The following is an 18,934-nucleotide window of genomic DNA, read 5'->3' as shown; positions in this document are numbered from 1 at the left end:
GGATACTTCAGTTGCCCTCCTTTGTATGTCAGGAAAATATTGACAATTAGTCATCTAGCCAAGCTGTGTGCGACCTTTGTAAGGAAGGACAGTGTCCTGAACATCCAGCCACTGGGTGGGCATCATAGTGTAAAAAACAAAACAGGTTAGCATGATGACATCATTAGGAATAGGGAATTTGCATAAATTCATGTTCAGGGTTAGAGTTCGTTATCAGCACCTCAGCCTACAAAATTGTACACTTTTCCATCCGATGTCACATTTGAATCAAATTACATGCCACTCGAACCATTATAAAGGGCAAAAATGGGGACAACATGTCAACATTATTCATGTGTTATAGATTGATAGCATGTACCATCAACAAATTAGATATAGGAACGAATTTGTGAATGATAATTGCGTATCCTTTTACTATAACTTGAGCGGTATATAAATGTATGATAACTTTCGATCATTGTTTATGTGTCACAGAGAGTGGATTTGTTTTCGTACCTTGTTGCTGCAAATTGCCATGTTGTTTTTGGAGACAATAAATTTCATAATACTACTTTAGTCATTGCGAAATGTTTGTTATCACAATAAATTTTTATTAGTGCAAACTTATTTTTTTTCAGAAGTAATTATCATCTCCGTTTCATGTCCTACCCAAAATAATCGATTTAAGCGACCCATATTAAGGGGGTGTTTGTTATTGCGAGTACAAAACAGATTTTGCGTTTTTAAAATAAATTATGTGTTTTCAAAACTGCGTTTTGAAAAAGCATGTATGGGCATGCTTTTCCAAAACTGCATTTTTATAGTAGATCATCACTTTTTTAGATTATTTGCGTTTTAGAAACGTAATAATCAAATAATCACTTCAAAACGTAATCCCAAACACCCTCTAATTACTATGCATGGTACCCAATCCCCGACACATGCACCAATGTTAAAAATCACGTTTAACACATGCACCAATATTAACTGCGTATTTTGTTTTATTCCACATGTGGTACTTCCGAAAAGTTTATAGTAACTTATTTTCGGGTCCAATGACAGTAGTAATCGCTGGGGGATTTAGTTTCTGCAATAAGCGTGCATATATATGGCAAAACAAATGGGTTGGTTAACGGGTAATGGTTGGGATGGGTTGCCCTGGGGGCTTTTTATTCTTTAGATTTTTCACTTATAAATTAGAACCAATTAAAATGTCAAATATGATACTAAAAATACATGGCTCTAGATGGTGGTCACCCACTTATCCTTTTTTTTTTATCTTTAAGTAAAAGGATACAGTACATTCTTTAGGTGACTTCAAACGATCCAACCAATATGACTGGTTTCCATCTAAGGGTCTTTTCACTTTTACCCTTTGATTAGTTAGAAGTAAAAATTCATGCTTTCTACGGACTCTATATTTTAAACTATTCGTTCTAGAAGAACATTGCAATTTGGTAGATGCCATACATGCTCTAATAATTTTAACTATATACGGGTCTAGCAGCAAAACCAAGTTTTTGGCCCATTTTATTAAAAAAGATTTATCATAAACTTTGTTACTCTAGAGATAATATTAACATTCTATTCGTGATTTCTTATTAAATTAGTTATTATGGTTCATAGCATTAGTGGTAATTAGAAATAAGTTCATGATAGCCTACACAATCATTTGAACAATATCTATTTTAGTATTCAGTAAAGAGAAGCATGATGTTGAATCGAATAACCAGTTATAGTCTGTTTTTGAAGTTGAAATTACCTGATCCCAATTTCTAGGCCTTTTTTTTTAATTTTTGTTAATGCAGTTTTATTTTTTCAATTCTAATGCTATTTTGCATATTGCTTCCCATGATATGAGCTCTGACGTGGGTTCTTCATCATTCTTTTGTATACGGAAATTTCCTCAATGTCAAATTACCCTAAATTAGGTGGTTTTCTTACTTAATTCTATTGTTTCAAATGCTGTTATTGGATAGCAATCTTGCAGCATCTTCTAGTTTTAATTGTGAAAGGTTTATTCAGATACTTAAAAGCGGTTCTAAAACAGCTAACCTTCTATATAAATATACTTTATATAGGTTTACGTAGTGGTGAATAAAAACCGGTTTTTACTCAACTCGGCCCAGTTTGAAACCTATTTTGCGTCAAAATTTGACTAGGTATTGACCAAGTTTTTTTGACCAAAAACCAAACCCGACCTGATCCCAACCCGGTTTCAACCCGATAAAAAAAACGAAAACTCAAACCGGTTAGTAACCGTCGGATTGAGTCGAACCCAATTATTGACCAGTTTCGGGTTCGGGTTCCAACCCAGTTTTTTTACACCTCTAGGTATACGTGATAAAAGAAAAATACATAATAATGGTTTGGTAAAATTTAAAGAAAGGTAACAGGCGATGTCCAAATTTAATAGAAGTATATGTTGAACACCAGTTTTTTACATAAAAAATTATGAACTTCAAATGTAAGGATCTTAGTGAATAAATCTGCTATATTCAAAGCAGATTCTATGTTAATTGGTTTTATAATTCCTGTTGTAATCTTTTCTCTGACAAAATACAGATTAATTTCAAAATGTTTTGTTCTTTCACCAAATCCTCTCCTCTTTACATTTTTGCTAATTGCACACTTCAATGATTCAAATCATGACGCACGATAGGTTGTAAGAAACGGTCCAAAAAAACAATAAGAACTAATTATATGTGCACACATCCCAAACCAAAAAGGTCATGTTTATTGTTGTGTAAATCAAGAATGAAGTTTCTACTTTCATAAAAGAGACTAATTATCATCTAACAAACATCAAAGTGAACTGAATTGCCAATGACACTCGGTGGTGTGAAGCCAAAAAACATGTACAAATTGGAATCGAAACCATTGGATGTTGTAGATCAAAATTAGGGTATACACACTTTAAACGTCAAAGTCAAAAATAACACATGCATCCAATGATGAATATATAAAAGCTTCTTTAAATTGTTTAAAGATTCCTCGCAGATTTATTGGTAATTAATAACCATAATATAGTGCAAAAATGAGATATATACATAGTGAAAAAGATCAAATGCAAACTTTTTTTTTTTGAAAACCAGGAAACATATCTTGGCCATCCATCCCTCCTTATCTACGGCTCAGATTAAAGGACACCCCATACTTATAATTATAACACGGAGGGATATATCTGTCTTTTCACCCCGTAAACAAAACCCCCAATCACATTATTGTTTCTCATTCTTTCAGATCCCTGACCCTAATTCTCTCTCTCGCTCTCTTTCCTCTCCTCCCTCCTTTTCTTCTCCGACCTCTTTTTTTCTCCGGCCGCCGTCTATTATCTGACCCAATTAGCGATTAATGATGTTTAATCGATTTTTTATCTCCGGACGCCGTTTCTTTTCACGCAAAATTCACCATTTCAATTAAATCAAAACCTAGGGTTTGCTATCAAATTTCTTAGAACCCTAAAATATCAGCAGAAATTGAATCGAATTAAATGAATCCAATCGAAGACGGCGGTTACATTGGAAGCGAAGATGGCAGAGTAGAAGAAGATGATGAAACCACTAATCATCTCCGTGATCGTTTTCGCCTTTCCACTATCTCTATTGCTCAATCTGAAGGTATATATATATATATACAGTATATTATTTTATTTATATTTAGTTGAATACATTTTGTTTATCTTTGAATAAAGTAAATGATTACTAATTGTGTGTGTGTGTGCTTTGATACAGCTAAACAGAATAACATGGAGATATTGCAAACGGTTATTGTTTCCGTATCGGATTTAGCCTTCACGTCCGCCGGTACTGCTTCCTTTCGATTTTGATTAGATGTGTTACTTGTTGAAATGACTTTATATGAATAATCATTAATTGTGTGAAATGAAGTTTGTATATATAGTTAGGAACAAAATTGTTTAGTGTTGTGATTGTAATAACTATATTGCGAGGCTCATCGGTGATGGATTTAATCGCAACTGTTAATGCTTATCGATCATTTGTTTGAAGATTAGAAATAGTATTATACGAGTAGTATATAGGAGTTATCGGTTATGGTAGATGCATGAGAAATGAACATGTCAAATCATTGTACTTTGCTCGTTTTTTTGCACATATGTTGGTTGATTTGTAACGAGGTGTTGAAGAAAATGAAATGACTTATGAAAACTAAAACAGATATTTGCCAAGTTATCCGTTTAAAGTGACTTAATTGTCTTCTTTCTGTAGTACTGTTTTATAGCATTAGGAATCCAGTTTGACTTATTTCTGCTCATACAGGATTACCCTTTTGGCCAGTTATCCAACCTGCAATCAAGGAATTCCATGCTATATGTGTTATGTAAATTGTTGCGTGGGTTGAAACTTGAAAGTTTTAAACTGAACGAATATACAGTGATTGTGGTATTAAGTGTCCTAGCTGTATTCATGTTTTGACTTTGTTGAGTGTTATGAATCTAGTTTGCAAATTTGATGCAATCTCCAATTGCTAAATATGATTTAAGATTTAACTTTCAAATTTGTCATGTGTACTTTATGCTGCTTGCTCTTCTCGAAGACTGAGTTTGACTTCAAAGTGATGAACTTCTCATAATCTGCATGCTTTTAATCTATACACATCACTTGTGGTTTTGCAACAAGTATGACATTACTAGAATTGACTAGAGATAATACGAAAAAAGGTTTTAGGGTTTGCCTAAAGGAATATGTTAGTTTTTGATTTTGGGGTTATTGATTATGAGTCCCACCTCGAGTCTCTGCCAATGGAATTGCTGGTATTACTCATTTTCTATTCACTAATAGGAGTTGAAACCGCGATTTTTTAGCGATAATTATGTGGTGTTATTTTTTTTTATAGAAAATAAGTAAATAAGTATTTTATTGTTTGATATTTTGCTTGAAAGCCGTTAAAATGATAACCTATCTCGAGCAACCCCTGAATTTGATTCTGTGAATTAGAAAGACATGATGAAAAATAAGACTATGATTTTTGGTTTGGGAAGGGGGGGTTGTTTTGTGTTGTAATTAATCGTAAGCGGGATAGTTAACAGAATGGATAAAGTGATAAACTCCCCTGTCCCTTTTTAAGATAATATCAACGTTACACTCTCAATCTTAAGCTGATTTCTTTAAGATTTCTGTTGAAAGAATGCTGTTTGATTTATTGATGAGTTTGTTAAAAATATTGAGCGTTAATTGAGATCTAATTGAAAAGATTTTTATGTGTTTTTGGCATTGTCTATGTTGTATTCAGGACAAATGTTTTGAATGTTATCATTGGCATTTTTACTTAAGATCTGATTTGTTTATCTCTTTTTGTGATTTAAGGGCAAGATACTTTGCCTTATGCACCATGATCGACTTAAAGCAGTTTTCCATGTTTCTGAGAGGATCAGAACGGCCGTAAGTATCTCTGTCTGTTGTTTCACTTATACTAAAGATATGGAAATGTCACTTCTATGTGGAACTTGTGATAAGACTGTGTATGGTATTCAATCAGGTTGTTGTAGCTCGAAGGTTTCATTTTAATTACACAACACCAGATAGGTCTCGACAAGAGATGCTGAATACAATGACACCACTTCCTACGCAACATTGGCCTTTTGTGAGGTGGGTATATCAAATCTCGTTAAGTCCTTTCTCGCTTAAGGAATGTGGCCTGTAGAGTCCAATAAGTAATAACGTAGAGAAATGAATATTTTTTTTGCAAGTCAAAACGGATCTGATTGGGTATACTTGAAACCATTTTATGCACAAAACTTCTGCATACTTTTTATAATCATTTAGGAAATCGATTACAAATATAGACTATAACTTTAATGAAATGATTTATGTGGCTTATGCATCCATTTAAGGGACTTTTGACATGGTTGACCCATTTGGCATGTTTGCTTTTAGTGAACATCCATTTAACTTGATACCTGTTAGAGATAAAATATGACCTCGATCAGCCAATTAACTACTGAATGGGTCAGAACTGCAACATCTAAATGCCAACTACTAATAACATTATATGTTATGTAATGTAGCAAAGAAGATGAAAAGAGGAAAGTACTGACATTACCAAGAACTCCAAAAGCACCTAGGCATGGGCCTCGTCCTCCTTCCCACCTTAAGTTTGTTGAGATGCGCCAGGTGGCAGCTGTTTTATTCCAGGAGTCAGCATTTCCACCGAGGTACACTGTTCCATTTACACTACCCAAACCCAAATGCAGATCATTTCTTTCCAACAGAGTGCTATTTGATGAAAAACTTGAGCTTTGTCAAGCTGTTGCTCAGAATAAACTTCGATAGTATTTAAATAAAACTTTATTATATGAATGTACAATTGCGATTTCTTTTCATAGGTTCCTACCATTCCAGGTGGTTAGTGTAAATTGTGCAGTTATTGGAGAACACAAAAACTTACCGGCAACCCTGCCGGTATCTTTAATAGCAGAAGGGCTCAATGTAGTGGCGAAGAAACTACCCCGTTAGTACCCATCAATCCTAATAATATGCGTACTTATGTTGCCAATTTCTTGTAATACATAGATTGAATTGTTGATTGTAATACATAGATTGAATTGTTGATCACAGATGGACTGCAATTACTTAGTTTGCTCACCATGAGATCTTCGTACCAATTGGATATACTTTTAGAGCTGACATGTTCGAAATGGAGAAGGGCAAAGGTGGAAGTCCATATGGTGCAGGTACTTATGCATGGGATGGGTCAAGACAACCATCTGAGCTCGAGTTGCAGCAAGCTTTCCATCAGGGTAAGCACATTGCTACCGTTGCCAAGAAACTCAAGGGAAGGCCGTGATGTGCATCTAACTCACTGAAACAATGTCAAGCTAGTACAATTAGGTTACCTGTTACTAACTTGTGGTTGTATGAAACACATTGTTTTGATATATATGAAATTCGCTCTTTTGCTATTTGTGTATTTATATGTATTAAATTGGTTGTTTGCAGATTTTCTAGTAATAGATACTTTCTTTAAGTTTTTCTTTCATATGTCAACTTCTGCTTCATTAGCAATACTACTGGAAACCGCAGCACAATGTGTTTTGGATTTGAAACATCTTGTGTATGACCATTTTATGAATTCTCGAAACCAAAACACAATGTGTTTTGGATTTGAAACATCTTGTGTATGTCCATTTTATGAATTCCTGAAACCAAAACACAATGTGTTTTGGATATTGTGTTTTGGATTTGAAACATCTTGTGTATGGCCATTTTATAAATTCTCGAAACCAAAACACAATGTCTTTTGGATTTGAAACATCTTGTATATGGCCATTTTATGAATTCCTGAAACCAAAACACAATGTGGTATGGCCATTTTATGATTTCTTGAAACCAAAACACAATGTGTTTTGGATTTGAAACATCTTGTGTATGGCCATATATGAATTCTCGAAACCAAAACACAATGTGTTTTGGACTTGAAACATCTTGTATATGGCCATTTATGAATTCTCGAAACCAAAACACAATGTGTTTTAGACTTGAAACATCTTGTGTATGGCCATTGCAGGAACTACTTGAACCGAAGCACAATGTGTTTCGTATTAGAAACACCTTGCGTTTTGGGCCTTTGGCCCACTCTAGCATTTTAATCTCCATCAAATATGTAATCTTCATCATATATGTAAAGACTATTGGGCCTTTAGCCCATATATTTTAGCCATTAGGGTTTAGATTTTTTCCAGGGTGGCTAACCCTCGACCTTGAGACCCTAAACCCTAGAGCGGAAACCCTCATCCTCTTTAGGTTTTTAGGGTTTAGGTTTTAGCATGTAGGGTTTACGGTTTAACATTTAGGGTTTAGGGTTTAGATTTTAGGGTTTTAGAATGCAGCTTTCCCCTCGGATTAACAATTAAGCTTTAGGTTTTTTTTTTTTGGTAAAGGAAAACGTGCATTAAAGTAAAGAAAGTAAGTACAAAGTACCCCTCACGGGTCCCCCCATAGTAAATAAAGGAGACCCGTGATGCAAGAAATGAACCAACTGAATGACTGGACAGGCCCAGATCACCCAAAACATATCAACAATACATGAATCTATAGACTGAATCTATGACTAATAATCTAAATCATAAGAATACATAACAATGCTAGTCTATTAATTTAACTTCATGAACTGGGCGTTCTCTCCTGTATCGGACTCTACATCTTCCTCATCTCCTGGATCTGTATGGGCTGGGTCCTGCCGAGTACTAGGAGTTGAAGGGATACTGACATCATCAGTGTTTAAGCTTTAGGTTTTTAGGGTTTAGATTTTCCAGGGTTTTTAAAATGTAGTTTTGCCCTCGGATTAACAATTAAGCTTTAGGGTTTAGGGTTTGAAGTTGTAATGTTAGCCTAAGGGTAACCCTACAACTTTAAATCCTAAACCCTAAAGCGTACCGTATACGTCTGTCCCCCTCCTATAGCCATTAGCATTTTAGGGTTTAGCATTTAGGTTTTAGATTTTCTAGGGTTTTTTATATTGTAGCTTAGGGTTTAGGGTTTGAAGTTGTAGGGTTGGGCTAACCCTATGGCTTCAAACCATAAACCCTTAAGCGTACCGTATACATCCGTCCCCCTCCTGCAGCCTTTAGCATTTTAGGGGTTTAGCATTTAGGGTTTAGATATCCAGGGTTTTTATATTGTAGCTTAACGGATAACGGCTAACTCGGCTAACCCTACTACTTCAAACCAAAAACCCTTAGGCGTACCGTATACATCCGTCCCCCTCCTGTAGCCTTTAGCATTTTAGGGTTTAGCATTTAGGGTTTAGATTTTCCAGGGTTTTTATATTGTAGCTTAGGGTTTAGGGTTTGAAGTTGTAGGGTTTGAAGTTGTAGGGTTAGCCCCCTACTACTTCAAACCATAAACCCTTAAGCGTACCGTATACATCCGTCCCCTCCTGTAGCCTTTAGCATTTTAGGGTTTAGCATTTTGGGTTTAGATTTTCTACGGTTTTTATATTGTAGCTTAGGGTTTAGGGTTTGAAGTTGTAGTGTTAGCCGTTAGGCTAACCCTACTACTTCAAACCATAAACCCTTAAGCGTACCATATACATCCGTCCCCCTCCTGTAGCCTTTGGCATTTTAGGGTTTAGCATTTAGGGTTTAGATTTTCCAGGGTTTTTATTGTAGCTTAGCGTTTAGGGTTTGAAGTAACGGCTAACCCTACGACTTCAAACCCCAAACCCTTAAGCGTACCGTATACATCTGTCCCCCACCTGTAAGTTTTAGCATTTTAGGGTTTAGCATTTAGGGTTTAGATTTTCCCGGGTTTTTAGAATGTAGCTTAGGGTTTAGGGTTTAAAGTTGTAGGGTTAGCCGTTATACAATTTCTAAACACAAGATGTTTTTGTACATTATACACATTGTATTTGGGTTTCGAATAACCCATACAATTTCTAAACACATGGTATTTTTATACGTTTTACATATTGTAGGTTTCAAAAAACTCATACAATTTTAAACACAGGGTGTTCTAAACACAGGGTGTTTCGACATGTTGATTCTTTTAGAATGCCAAAACACAATGTGTTTAATTCATTTTTTTCCCCCTTTTCCCTTGATTATAACCTGGACAAAGTAATTCTATAGTAATTAAATCACAGACATCATGTGTTTAGACAAATGATCATATAAATGTCTGAAAAATTCAAAATATTAAATGCCATATGTTCAATGACTACTACCAGAACAGATAATTATTAAACAATTAAAGTAGTATGAAAATAAAAATCCATCATGTATTGTTCACAACAACCTCAAATGAAGTGTTTTGTTTCTTTGTTACTCGTTCTTTACTACACGTCCTTGCATTGTGCTTTGTACCTCCACACTTGCTACGGTTCTTCTTTCTCATCTGGCTTTCTTTTATTCCAAACTCTTTGCCGCCCATGACCTGTCTATCATTTGCACAGCCTTGAACTGGTAGGACATCAACACCACCCTACTGCTCCTGTTGGAGGTAAACTTTTAACTGTTGTCCAGTTCTAATATCATATAGTTTGCAAGTTCCATCATCTGATCCTGTTCCAAATCTATTTCCATCTGGGAAGAACTTTGCAGAATTAACATCCCCTAGATTTTATAGGAAACTTGAAAGCCATCATACGAAGATCGATTGCCAAATGCATCATTACATTAAATACATATGCCACCATTAATGATATGAAAGTTCGCTGGTTATCCTGGATATATTAAAAATAAAAACTGAATTAGCATACGATAAACTAATGAGTTCATTTGGGAACTCATGACAATATCTAAAGCAACAATATGCCAAACAGAAGCGTTCAGGTACAATACCAAAGGTACCTAAATTTATTCTACTAAATTTTAGTGGCACCCCTAAACTGTATAGGAAAAGAAGTGAATGATGGACGCTGGACACACAACTACTAAACCTGCACTAATCTAATTGATAGGCTCTAATGTGTTATACAAACTACCAAAAAAAAAGTACAATACATTCGTCATGTATTGTTCATACACCATAATATTCATCATGTATTGTTCATACACCATAATATTACTATATATAGAGAAGTCAAATGATTTGTGACTAGCTGTTTGAAACACCTGTTTTACATTTATTACTATCATCTTCAACAAAAAACAGTGTAATACATTTCTTGGAGCTAGCAATCTTATCATTTAAGTACATGCATATCAAGTCAGAAGTTTATGAGTGATTGGAAGGTGGCTGGAGCATTGGTTAGGCCAAAAGGTAACACCAGGTACTCAAAATGCCCTTCATGAGTTCTAAATGTTGTTTTATATATATCAGGCTCATACATTCTTACCTGATGGTAACCAGATCTTAGATCCAACTTAGAAAAAATGACTGCCCCTTGCAATTCATCTAATAACTCCTCAATAAGTGGGATGGGGTAAACATCCTTAATTGTGGCCTCATTCAACCTTCTATAATCAACACACATTCTCCAAGAGCCATCTTTTTTCTTAACCAATACCACAGGTGCAGCAAAAGGACTGTTGCTGTTTCTAATTACTCCAGAGTCCATCAATTCCTTAGTCATTGACTCAATGATATTTTTCTGAGCTCTTGGGTACCTATAGGGTTTACTATTGATGGTAATATTCTCATTTTTTAGTCTAATTCTATGATCACAAGATCTCTGTGGAGGTAATCCTTTTGGCACTTCAAACACATCATTATATGAGTCTAATATAGCCTCCAACTCCCCTTTTGATTCACAACCAAACAAGATAGGCCGATACATCTTATGGTCACCTTCAGATTTATGTAGAGTAAACAACTCCATCTGCACCACATTTGGTCTATCCAAATAATTGTTTACCTTCTCCAAAGAACATAAACTCACTCCTTGATGGCTAACTCCTTTCAACTCAAACTGGTGTCCACCTATGCTAAACTTCATAGTTAAATGCTTAAAGTTCCAAATGATGTCATTAAGAGTCTCTAACCACTGTACCCCTAAAACAATGTCATAATTGTTGAGCTCAATTAATAACATATCTGCCTTATACCAATCACCCTGCATCATCCATGAAAAATCACTGCAAAGACTCATGCAAGGCATATTGTTGCCATCTGCAATTTTCTCTCTCACACTGGGAATTTGATAGGTAGGACATCTTAATTTCAAAGCTAGAGCTGCATTCATGAAGTTATGTGTGGAGCCACTATCCACCAGAATATGCAACTTCCTAGTGCCTACAGCTCCCACCACTTGCATTGTGGAGTAGGAAGGAATTCCCATTAAAGCATTGAGAGATATTTGTGGATCTCCCTGCACCACCATAGGTTGTTTTTCTGGATTTCTAGGTATAACCTCTATCTCTTGACCCCATTCTCATTTAATTCCTGCCTATTTTTCTGCAATTCAACATTATCTAACTCACAAATTTCCTCTTCACCATATTCCTCAACTTCCACAATGAATAATTGTTTTTTTCCCTTGCAGATCCTACTATGGCCAGAAGTAAATCCTCTGCTCCTTTTCTCATCCATGAACTTATTAGACACTCTAGTAGTAGGAACTAAGGCATTGGATGGTGCAGAATTTATAGGTGCCACTAATAATGGAGGTTTTGCAGCATTAGTCAACTGTGAAACATTTCTACTGCCTCCACCCTTATATCCATAACTACTAGCATATGTATTTGTCTTATTCAGTGTCCTGTTGCTATTATTCTGCAATTTAGCTAAAATATATGTATCTCTTAAAGTTTTTGGCTTAAACATGCGTAGAGGACATTTAATTTCAGGTTTCAAGCCTTCAATAAACATGCTAATAGTATACTCTTCCGGAAGGCTAACTTTAGTGAGCAGAGCATCAAATTCATCACAGTAAGCGTCCAAATCACCTCCCTGAATGAGTGCCTTAAGAGCTCCCATTGCATCTTCCATCAAAGTACTTGAAAATCTAGTAGTTATGGCTCTTGCATAATCCGTCCATTTTATATCTTCCATAGCTGTGTCACTTGAATTCATGTAGCCCAAATGCCACTGCAAAGCTCTATCATCCATGTGAATAGCTGCATAACGCACCTTACTCCTTTCAAGCGTTCCATCAATTTTGAAGAAATGTTCACATTTATACAGCCATGATTCAACATTATCACCATTGAATCTCAGAAATTCAAGCTTAGTAAGCTTATTAGTGCTCCGATCTTCTTCAACGGTTATTTGTTGAGTATTTTTTAAAATTTCAATTTCTTTTGTTAAATTTTCAACCAGAGCTCTTAGATTCAGAGAAGATTCGATTTGAGAAGCTAAATCCTTCTGAGATTGAGCAAATTCTTTCTGCATCCTTTCATAATCCTGATTTCTGGTGTCTGGAGCCACTGATTTCAGTAGGAAGGGAATCAATCGATCACCGGAACCCTAAATCTGAACACTCATCGGAAAAAAAGTCGCCGAAATTGATGATCGGAAGCTCGCCGGGAACGATGGTGCTGTGATACCAAATGATAGAGAGAATTTATAAAGAGAGGATATTTCACACACAAAATTGTGGATTATATTGCAATACGAAGAGTATTTATACAACAGAAACGATAACTACCTTTGACTGGCTGTTGACTCACTTAACGACAACGAACAGAAATAACAAACTAACAACTATTTTACACTTGACCCCCCTGGACTTATTATTTATTTATTAATGACCCACTTGTATTTTACAACTATCATATAATGGAGGCGTGTATGGGACCAGATGAGGTGAACTATACTGTGGATGGAAGTTACCATAAGTGTTAGCCAAATTAGGTTGTTTTATATTACCGTAATTTTGGTAAGGCTGAGGATGATACTGGGCAATTTAATTTGAAGAGACTATTTGTGGCAAAGAATTCGAGATGACAGGTAACCAGAACTCGCCTGCAAAACATTTTGAAGATAAGTTACACTTATCATTACTATTTCTTCATAACCAAAAATGAGAAAAAAAAACCCAAACAATAACCAACTTTTGCAGTGACCGTTTCGTTATGTTTTAAACAAGATAGTACCATTGAATCACACATTCTACAATAAAATAATATATTTTTGTATATCCAGTGGCGCTTAAATGTGGTACAGTACTAAAGTTTCTATTACATGGAACATATTATAAGTACAAAGTCTTGATGTTACTATGGCTATAATCAACATATTTCATGGTCCAAAAAACTAAGCTAGCTGCCCAACCTTAGCTCAACACGGATGTCAGGCTCCGATGGACCAACATTGGTAACAAAATTACGCCAATAGTGAGCCTTACCTCCCTTAATATTCTTATTCTAAGGATCAATAAATCAAAAATCACATTGCTACACTTAATGGAATAACGCATTTCTGTTCTAGATAATCAAGTCACATTAAAGATACATTTACAAAGGATATCATGCTCTTTAAGGGGTTTAAAGGTGGATGAAAAAAAAGTTCTATAATTTCTAGAAGAAACATAAGTTGCTGAAGTCTTAAATAGTCCCATATATCTATCAAGGTCATCGATAAGCTAAGCTTACTAAGTGGCCCATCGAAAAAACCCAATGCACGTACAAAGATTTGAGATAAACTATACTTTTGGGGAACCTGATAAAATTAGGCAACATATTAACATTAACATTATCTTACAAATGCAGAAACTGTAGGATAATACGGTGTTTCTACTCGCAAGGTCCATACTGCCAAGTATCAAGTCTTCATAGATATTTTTTTAGAAGGAAAGAACATTGAAAACTTATAATCATTATAGCGGTCTTAAGCCTCTCACATGGGAGTCAACAGTGTGTGATCAAGTATCACGTACCTTCATTTCTTCAGGGTGCTTTCCTTCTACAAAACAGGACGAACAAATAAATGATTTATATAAAAAAGGTGCACAAATACGCTTGAACATACTTAATGATCTCATAGACACCAATAGATTCTTGTTGGATAGCAAACATGAAGTTCTCTATATGAAATCTAGCTGTTGTCCCCAAAACAGTGTTACAAAACGATGGTAAAGACTGGACCTGAAGCAACGACATTGTTTCTCTAAGGAAATACCTATAGACAACTTCATGATAAACTATCTATCTTGGATGAATTTTCATCATTGATGCCATTACTGGTACAACGAATATTCACCCAATCATTGGGCTAACCGTATCAAGCTTAGTCTTCAATTCTGCACTTAAAATTTAATTACTTTATATGCATGAAACCATTTTGCAATAATATAATACATTTAAATCATATTTAACTAACTTATTATTAGGGGTATAGTTGCTCTGCATGGAATGTTTGGCAGTGTTATATACTGCATGTTGGTATTCATTTAGCTACATTTGTATGTTTTTTGATGTATGTTTTTAGATGTCTGTTAGAGATAGATTGTGGTATTTGGGCATGTCCAAGATTCTTATTTGTATATTTGTACATTGTTTTTTGGATGATATACAATTCACAAGGTTCACAAAAAAAAACAAACTTATTCTTAAACAATTAGAAAATCTTCCACACGAAATGTTTTGGGTCAAACTGACATGCAAACAACCAACACGACCCACCCACTATGCCACCTCTAGTAATTTAGTATAAATCATCACTTATCTGTTATGGCAAAAGAGATGGGCATAAAGATACCTTTGTTGTCATTTAACGTGTAGTTCCCTGAAAGCAAGTCACTATAAGACGGTATTTGGAAAGCAATCAATTGTCTTTTTAAGTCAAAAGTCAAAGAACATGCATATAAATAGTCAAATTTTATTAACTCCTCCAATTTTAAGTCATAAGTCAAAGAGCATGCTATGGAATCAAAAACATATTCCACAACACTCTGCAGTATACATAAATCTCAGAAAAGATGGCAACAATTATATAGAAAACCATAATTCTCATCAATCTCAATACATAATGAATACAAACAAAAAAACAGGCATAAAAAATTGCAAAACATTCTGGATTATTTCCAATTTATACACATTTTGCTATATGAATTAAAATAAAATACCATGTGAATGCATACCTGAAGTTCATTATGATAGCCAACCGATGAAAGACTAACTTTAGCATTGCCTTTACCAAACAGTTGCATGATATAATGAATGAAGACCTCCAAAACAGTCATTTTTGAGCTATCTTTCACTCTAATGAGCTTTGCAACCACATCTTTGGAACACCTGGCCTGTCAAAGTTCTTCACGAGATCCCGAAAAGAAAATTCGATGTTTCCTAAACATGAAGAAATATTACGAATATCCTCTTTTATCTTATCTACGGTTCCCGACATGAGTGGACTATATAAAATCCAAATATTATATTTTATTAAAATATTAGACTGTAAAAGTTATTTTATATTGACCAATGTATTCAAATTAAACAAAATATACATATGAAATCGATTTTAATTATAATCAAAAGCTGTTTTTTCTATTCATAGTATTTTCTAACCGTGTATGCAGGAAAAAACACTTCTTAAACATATCTTGAAGTCCTACCCATATGACCTAATAAATAACCTCAATTGACTTGGTCACGGAGTAAATGGACCAACATTGCGATGTCTAAGGATAGAGTTGTAAGTGAAGCTCATCTTTAAAGTATGTTTGATACCTCAAGGCTTAAAATTTAGAAGAATTTTCTGTTAGAACAACTTATTAACCTTCTAAACTTGTGCATACAAAATGGTGGCATCAAGTCTTATACCTTTTGCCGATATCTTCCCAAATAAGGCATTCATTGTCAAGACCATAATAAAGACGGATGGATGGATGGATGATATATCTCTCCCGTTCCCCAAGAATTTGATAGCTGAGCTTGTTTACTTCCTCCTACAAATTTAGAAGCAATCAGTTATTGAAACACCCGAAAGTTCTATTTTGATTGCTTAAAGGCCAAAGGTGGCAAAATAGGTGGATAGTGAATCCGAAGGGATGGCAATGGATGAGCTGACCTACTAACACTTCTTTGTATAAACCTTTCCTTAAGAATTTCATGAATGATCAAAGCACGGTTAAAAAATCTAACATTACAAAAATAATCCAATTTTTAAAATATAACGGTCTAGGAAGATTTTATGCACTTAAAAACACTTTAGATTACTTTCAACCCATTTGACAAGTTAGACATAGGGTATAACCGGTGTGTTTTAACATGTACCAAAATTGACCCTATTGGCCTTTTATTGACCTATTCTTCGACCCACCCATCTTTGCCATCTTGTGAAAAACCGTAAAAACAGAATGGATTAAAGAAAACTACTCAGATGAGTTCTAAAAAATGCAAAAATACTTTGAGAGCCTTTTTATCTACTCCATGCCATGGGTTGTTCTCCGTTCAAATATCTGCAATGACCTGTAGCAGTTACGTGGAAGCAGTTAAAAGTCCAGCGAATGTGGTTGTTCACGCAGTTAATAGTTTTTACATATTTATAAAGCTTTGAACACGAACAAACATAAATGCAGAAATTCAAGTGTGCAAATCACTTTAGTACCTGACTCGCATTCATAACTTTCTTTCTGGATATGTTTAGGCTTTCTGCAATAATCTATGGCATTATAAGGAAAAGAACAAAACCATTGAATCTTAGTTAGCAAATATTGGAGAGTACCCGTATACAAATATATATTAGACATTTTATAAAATAAGATATAAAAGCAACTTATTGGACAGCTGCCCGTGTTTCTTCTTTATAAAATAAGATATAAAAAGCATCATCAATATACATTCTTGCTATATTGCATCAGGGTACCTAATCCATGTTGACCCAAACCAGTTTTTAACCTCTTACCCAACCCAACTCACACATTTTTCACCTCTAGTGTAAACATATAGTATCAGGTATCCTCCGCAGCCTACATAACTATGATATGATTGTCAAACGATTCAGAAAGCCTACCGTATTCATTCAATAAAATGAAACCAACAATAATTGCAATTTTAATTAGTCATACCTGAAAACCATCTATGTTGAGTTTCTTAACAACAACCACAGTGGGACCTCTTTTGCCATCAACAGGTTTGAATGAGCCTTTATAAACACATCAAAATCAGGTTAAATTGTAAACAAACAAATTAAGCCCATTAGCTCTGTAATCAGACTTTTCTAACTTTTTAGTGGAAGTTAAAAAAAAGAAAAATCATAAGCACGTTGTGGGTAAGAACGGACCTCTGAATCCAGGGCCTGAAGCACAACTTCACAACCCAGTATTCATATGTATCCGTAATAACTCCTGCTCCCAAACTTGATTAAGTTTCGACATTGCTATCTACAACTAAAACCAATAATACGATAAAAGTGTTAAAATCCAAAGTGAAAACACTATCAAGAGATGACGACTCAAGTACAAATCTATGGTTGCACTTGATTTTACAGTTAATCCATTACGGAGGCCACAGAGTTTTTACCGGAACACGGAATTAAAATACATCAATCTATTGTAGATGTAGAAACCAGAATTAGTAGATAGAGTGAAATAACATGAAACGAACCCCAAAAAAAAGATGAATTCTTTTCTCAAGCAAAGTCCTTTTACCCCAGAAGTTCTTTGATTAACAGAAGCAATAGTAAGTATAATATGAATCAAAACTTTACCCAAGTTCTTTAATTAAAAGAAGTTCTATGTAATCAAAACTTTACCTAAGTTCTTTGATTAACAGAAACAACAGTAAGTATAATATGAATGACATTATATAAAATTAATAATTAACCACAATAAAACTGAAAAACCATATATAAAAATTATTATTAACATCCATAATTCTATGTAATCAAAACTTTATCAATAAAATAAAAAATCATGATCAGTTGTATACTTGTATATTATAATAAGATATATCATATAATTGAGATAAACAAATTAAAATTTAATAACAAAATAAAATGATAAAAATTTGATTTCAGTTAGAGAGAGAACAATCTGAACTATTTTGTTGTAAAGCAGCAAAAATTGATAAAAATAAATAAATAAATAACAACCCTAAAATTGAAAACTCAAAAATGGAAGGATACCGGAAATTGATTAAAAACCTTCCATCGGAAAATTGGGGATGATGAAGATGATGTTTTGTAGTAACACCCATTATGGTTTCGAGTTTGATTCAAGAAAAAAAAGGAGAATCATGTAACTGACTCAGAGTTACTTTATATAGACAGATACAGTAACTGCCACAACAATCTGACGAACGGTTACACTTTGAAAATGAGACTAATCCGTGAGTTCATGTTAACCGCTGCTCCAAAAGTTTTTGGAGATGCCACATCAGATTTGAGGGTGTTTTTTTCATCCTTAAACATGCTACATAGGCAAAAATAACCATATATCGGTTAGTTTTATGTGAATGTACCCGTATATCCTTTAGTTCATTTAATATATCTAAATAATTGATAATAGTTAATTAAAAACTCTTCAATTTATTTTTGCTTATTTAAGTTTTGAAGCTTTTGAAAAATTAAATATTTTATGTGTAATTATGAAATAAAAAATTGTTTTGGATGTATGT

General features: G+C 34.4%; 1 protein-coding gene and 1 long non-coding RNA gene across 3 annotated transcripts; one reads left to right on the top strand and one right to left on the bottom strand.

The window, feature by feature from the left end:
* The first annotated feature begins 3,202 nt into the window (after positions 1-3,202).
* Positions 3,203-6,901, top strand: LOC122596198 (protein MHF1 homolog). Of its 2 annotated transcripts, XR_006323294.1 has the most exons (5): positions 3,714-3,785; positions 5,307-5,381; positions 5,479-5,588; positions 6,008-6,450; positions 6,558-6,901. XR_006323294.1 is itself a non-coding variant. In XM_043768733.1 (4 exons), exons 1-3 carry the CDS (start codon positions 3,473-3,475, stop codon positions 5,333-5,335), a joined length of 228 nt encoding a protein of 75 aa, XP_043624668.1. In that variant the 5' UTR covers positions 3,203-3,472; the 3' UTR covers positions 5,336-5,381; positions 5,479-5,571. The 2 variants fall into 2 exon arrangements, 1 of the variants encoding a protein (XP_043624668.1); XM_043768733.1 differs by lacking the exons at positions 6,008-6,450; positions 6,558-6,901 and adding an exon at positions 3,203-3,599 and having other exon boundaries at positions 5,479-5,571.
* Positions 6,902-14,011: 7,110 nt separating this feature from the next.
* LOC122596570 lies at positions 14,012-18,727 on the bottom strand. Its single transcript, XR_006323335.1, has 8 exons — positions 18,444-18,727; positions 17,601-17,706; positions 17,386-17,462; positions 16,926-16,979; positions 16,724-16,786; positions 16,139-16,263; positions 15,460-15,664; positions 14,012-14,282 (listed from the first exon to the last, which is right to left on the bottom strand). It is a non-coding gene; the product is annotated as an uncharacterized LOC122596570 (long non-coding RNA).
* Positions 18,728-18,934: the final 207 nt, after the last annotated feature.

Source organism: Erigeron canadensis, chromosome 4 (assembly GCF_010389155.1).
Source record: "Erigeron canadensis isolate Cc75 chromosome 4, C_canadensis_v1, whole genome shotgun sequence".
Lineage (NCBI taxonomy): Eukaryota > Viridiplantae > Streptophyta > Magnoliopsida > Asterales > Asteraceae > Erigeron > Erigeron canadensis.
This window is presented reverse-complemented; position numbering and strand designations above follow the sequence as displayed.

Excerpts from the sequence above, each read along its gene's own strand:
- LOC122596198 (XM_043768733.1), top strand. The coding sequence starts at position 3,473 with ATGAATCCAATCGAAGACGGCGGTTACATTGGAAGCGAAGATGGCAGA. Across the intron at positions 3,600-3,713 it reads CTCTATTGCTCAATCTGAAG|CTAAACAGAATAACATGGAG; the intron begins GTATATATATAT and ends GCTTTGATACAG. Across the intron at positions 3,786-5,306 it reads TTTAGCCTTCACGTCCGCCG|GGCAAGATACTTTGCCTTAT; the intron begins GTACTGCTTCCT and ends TTGTGATTTAAG.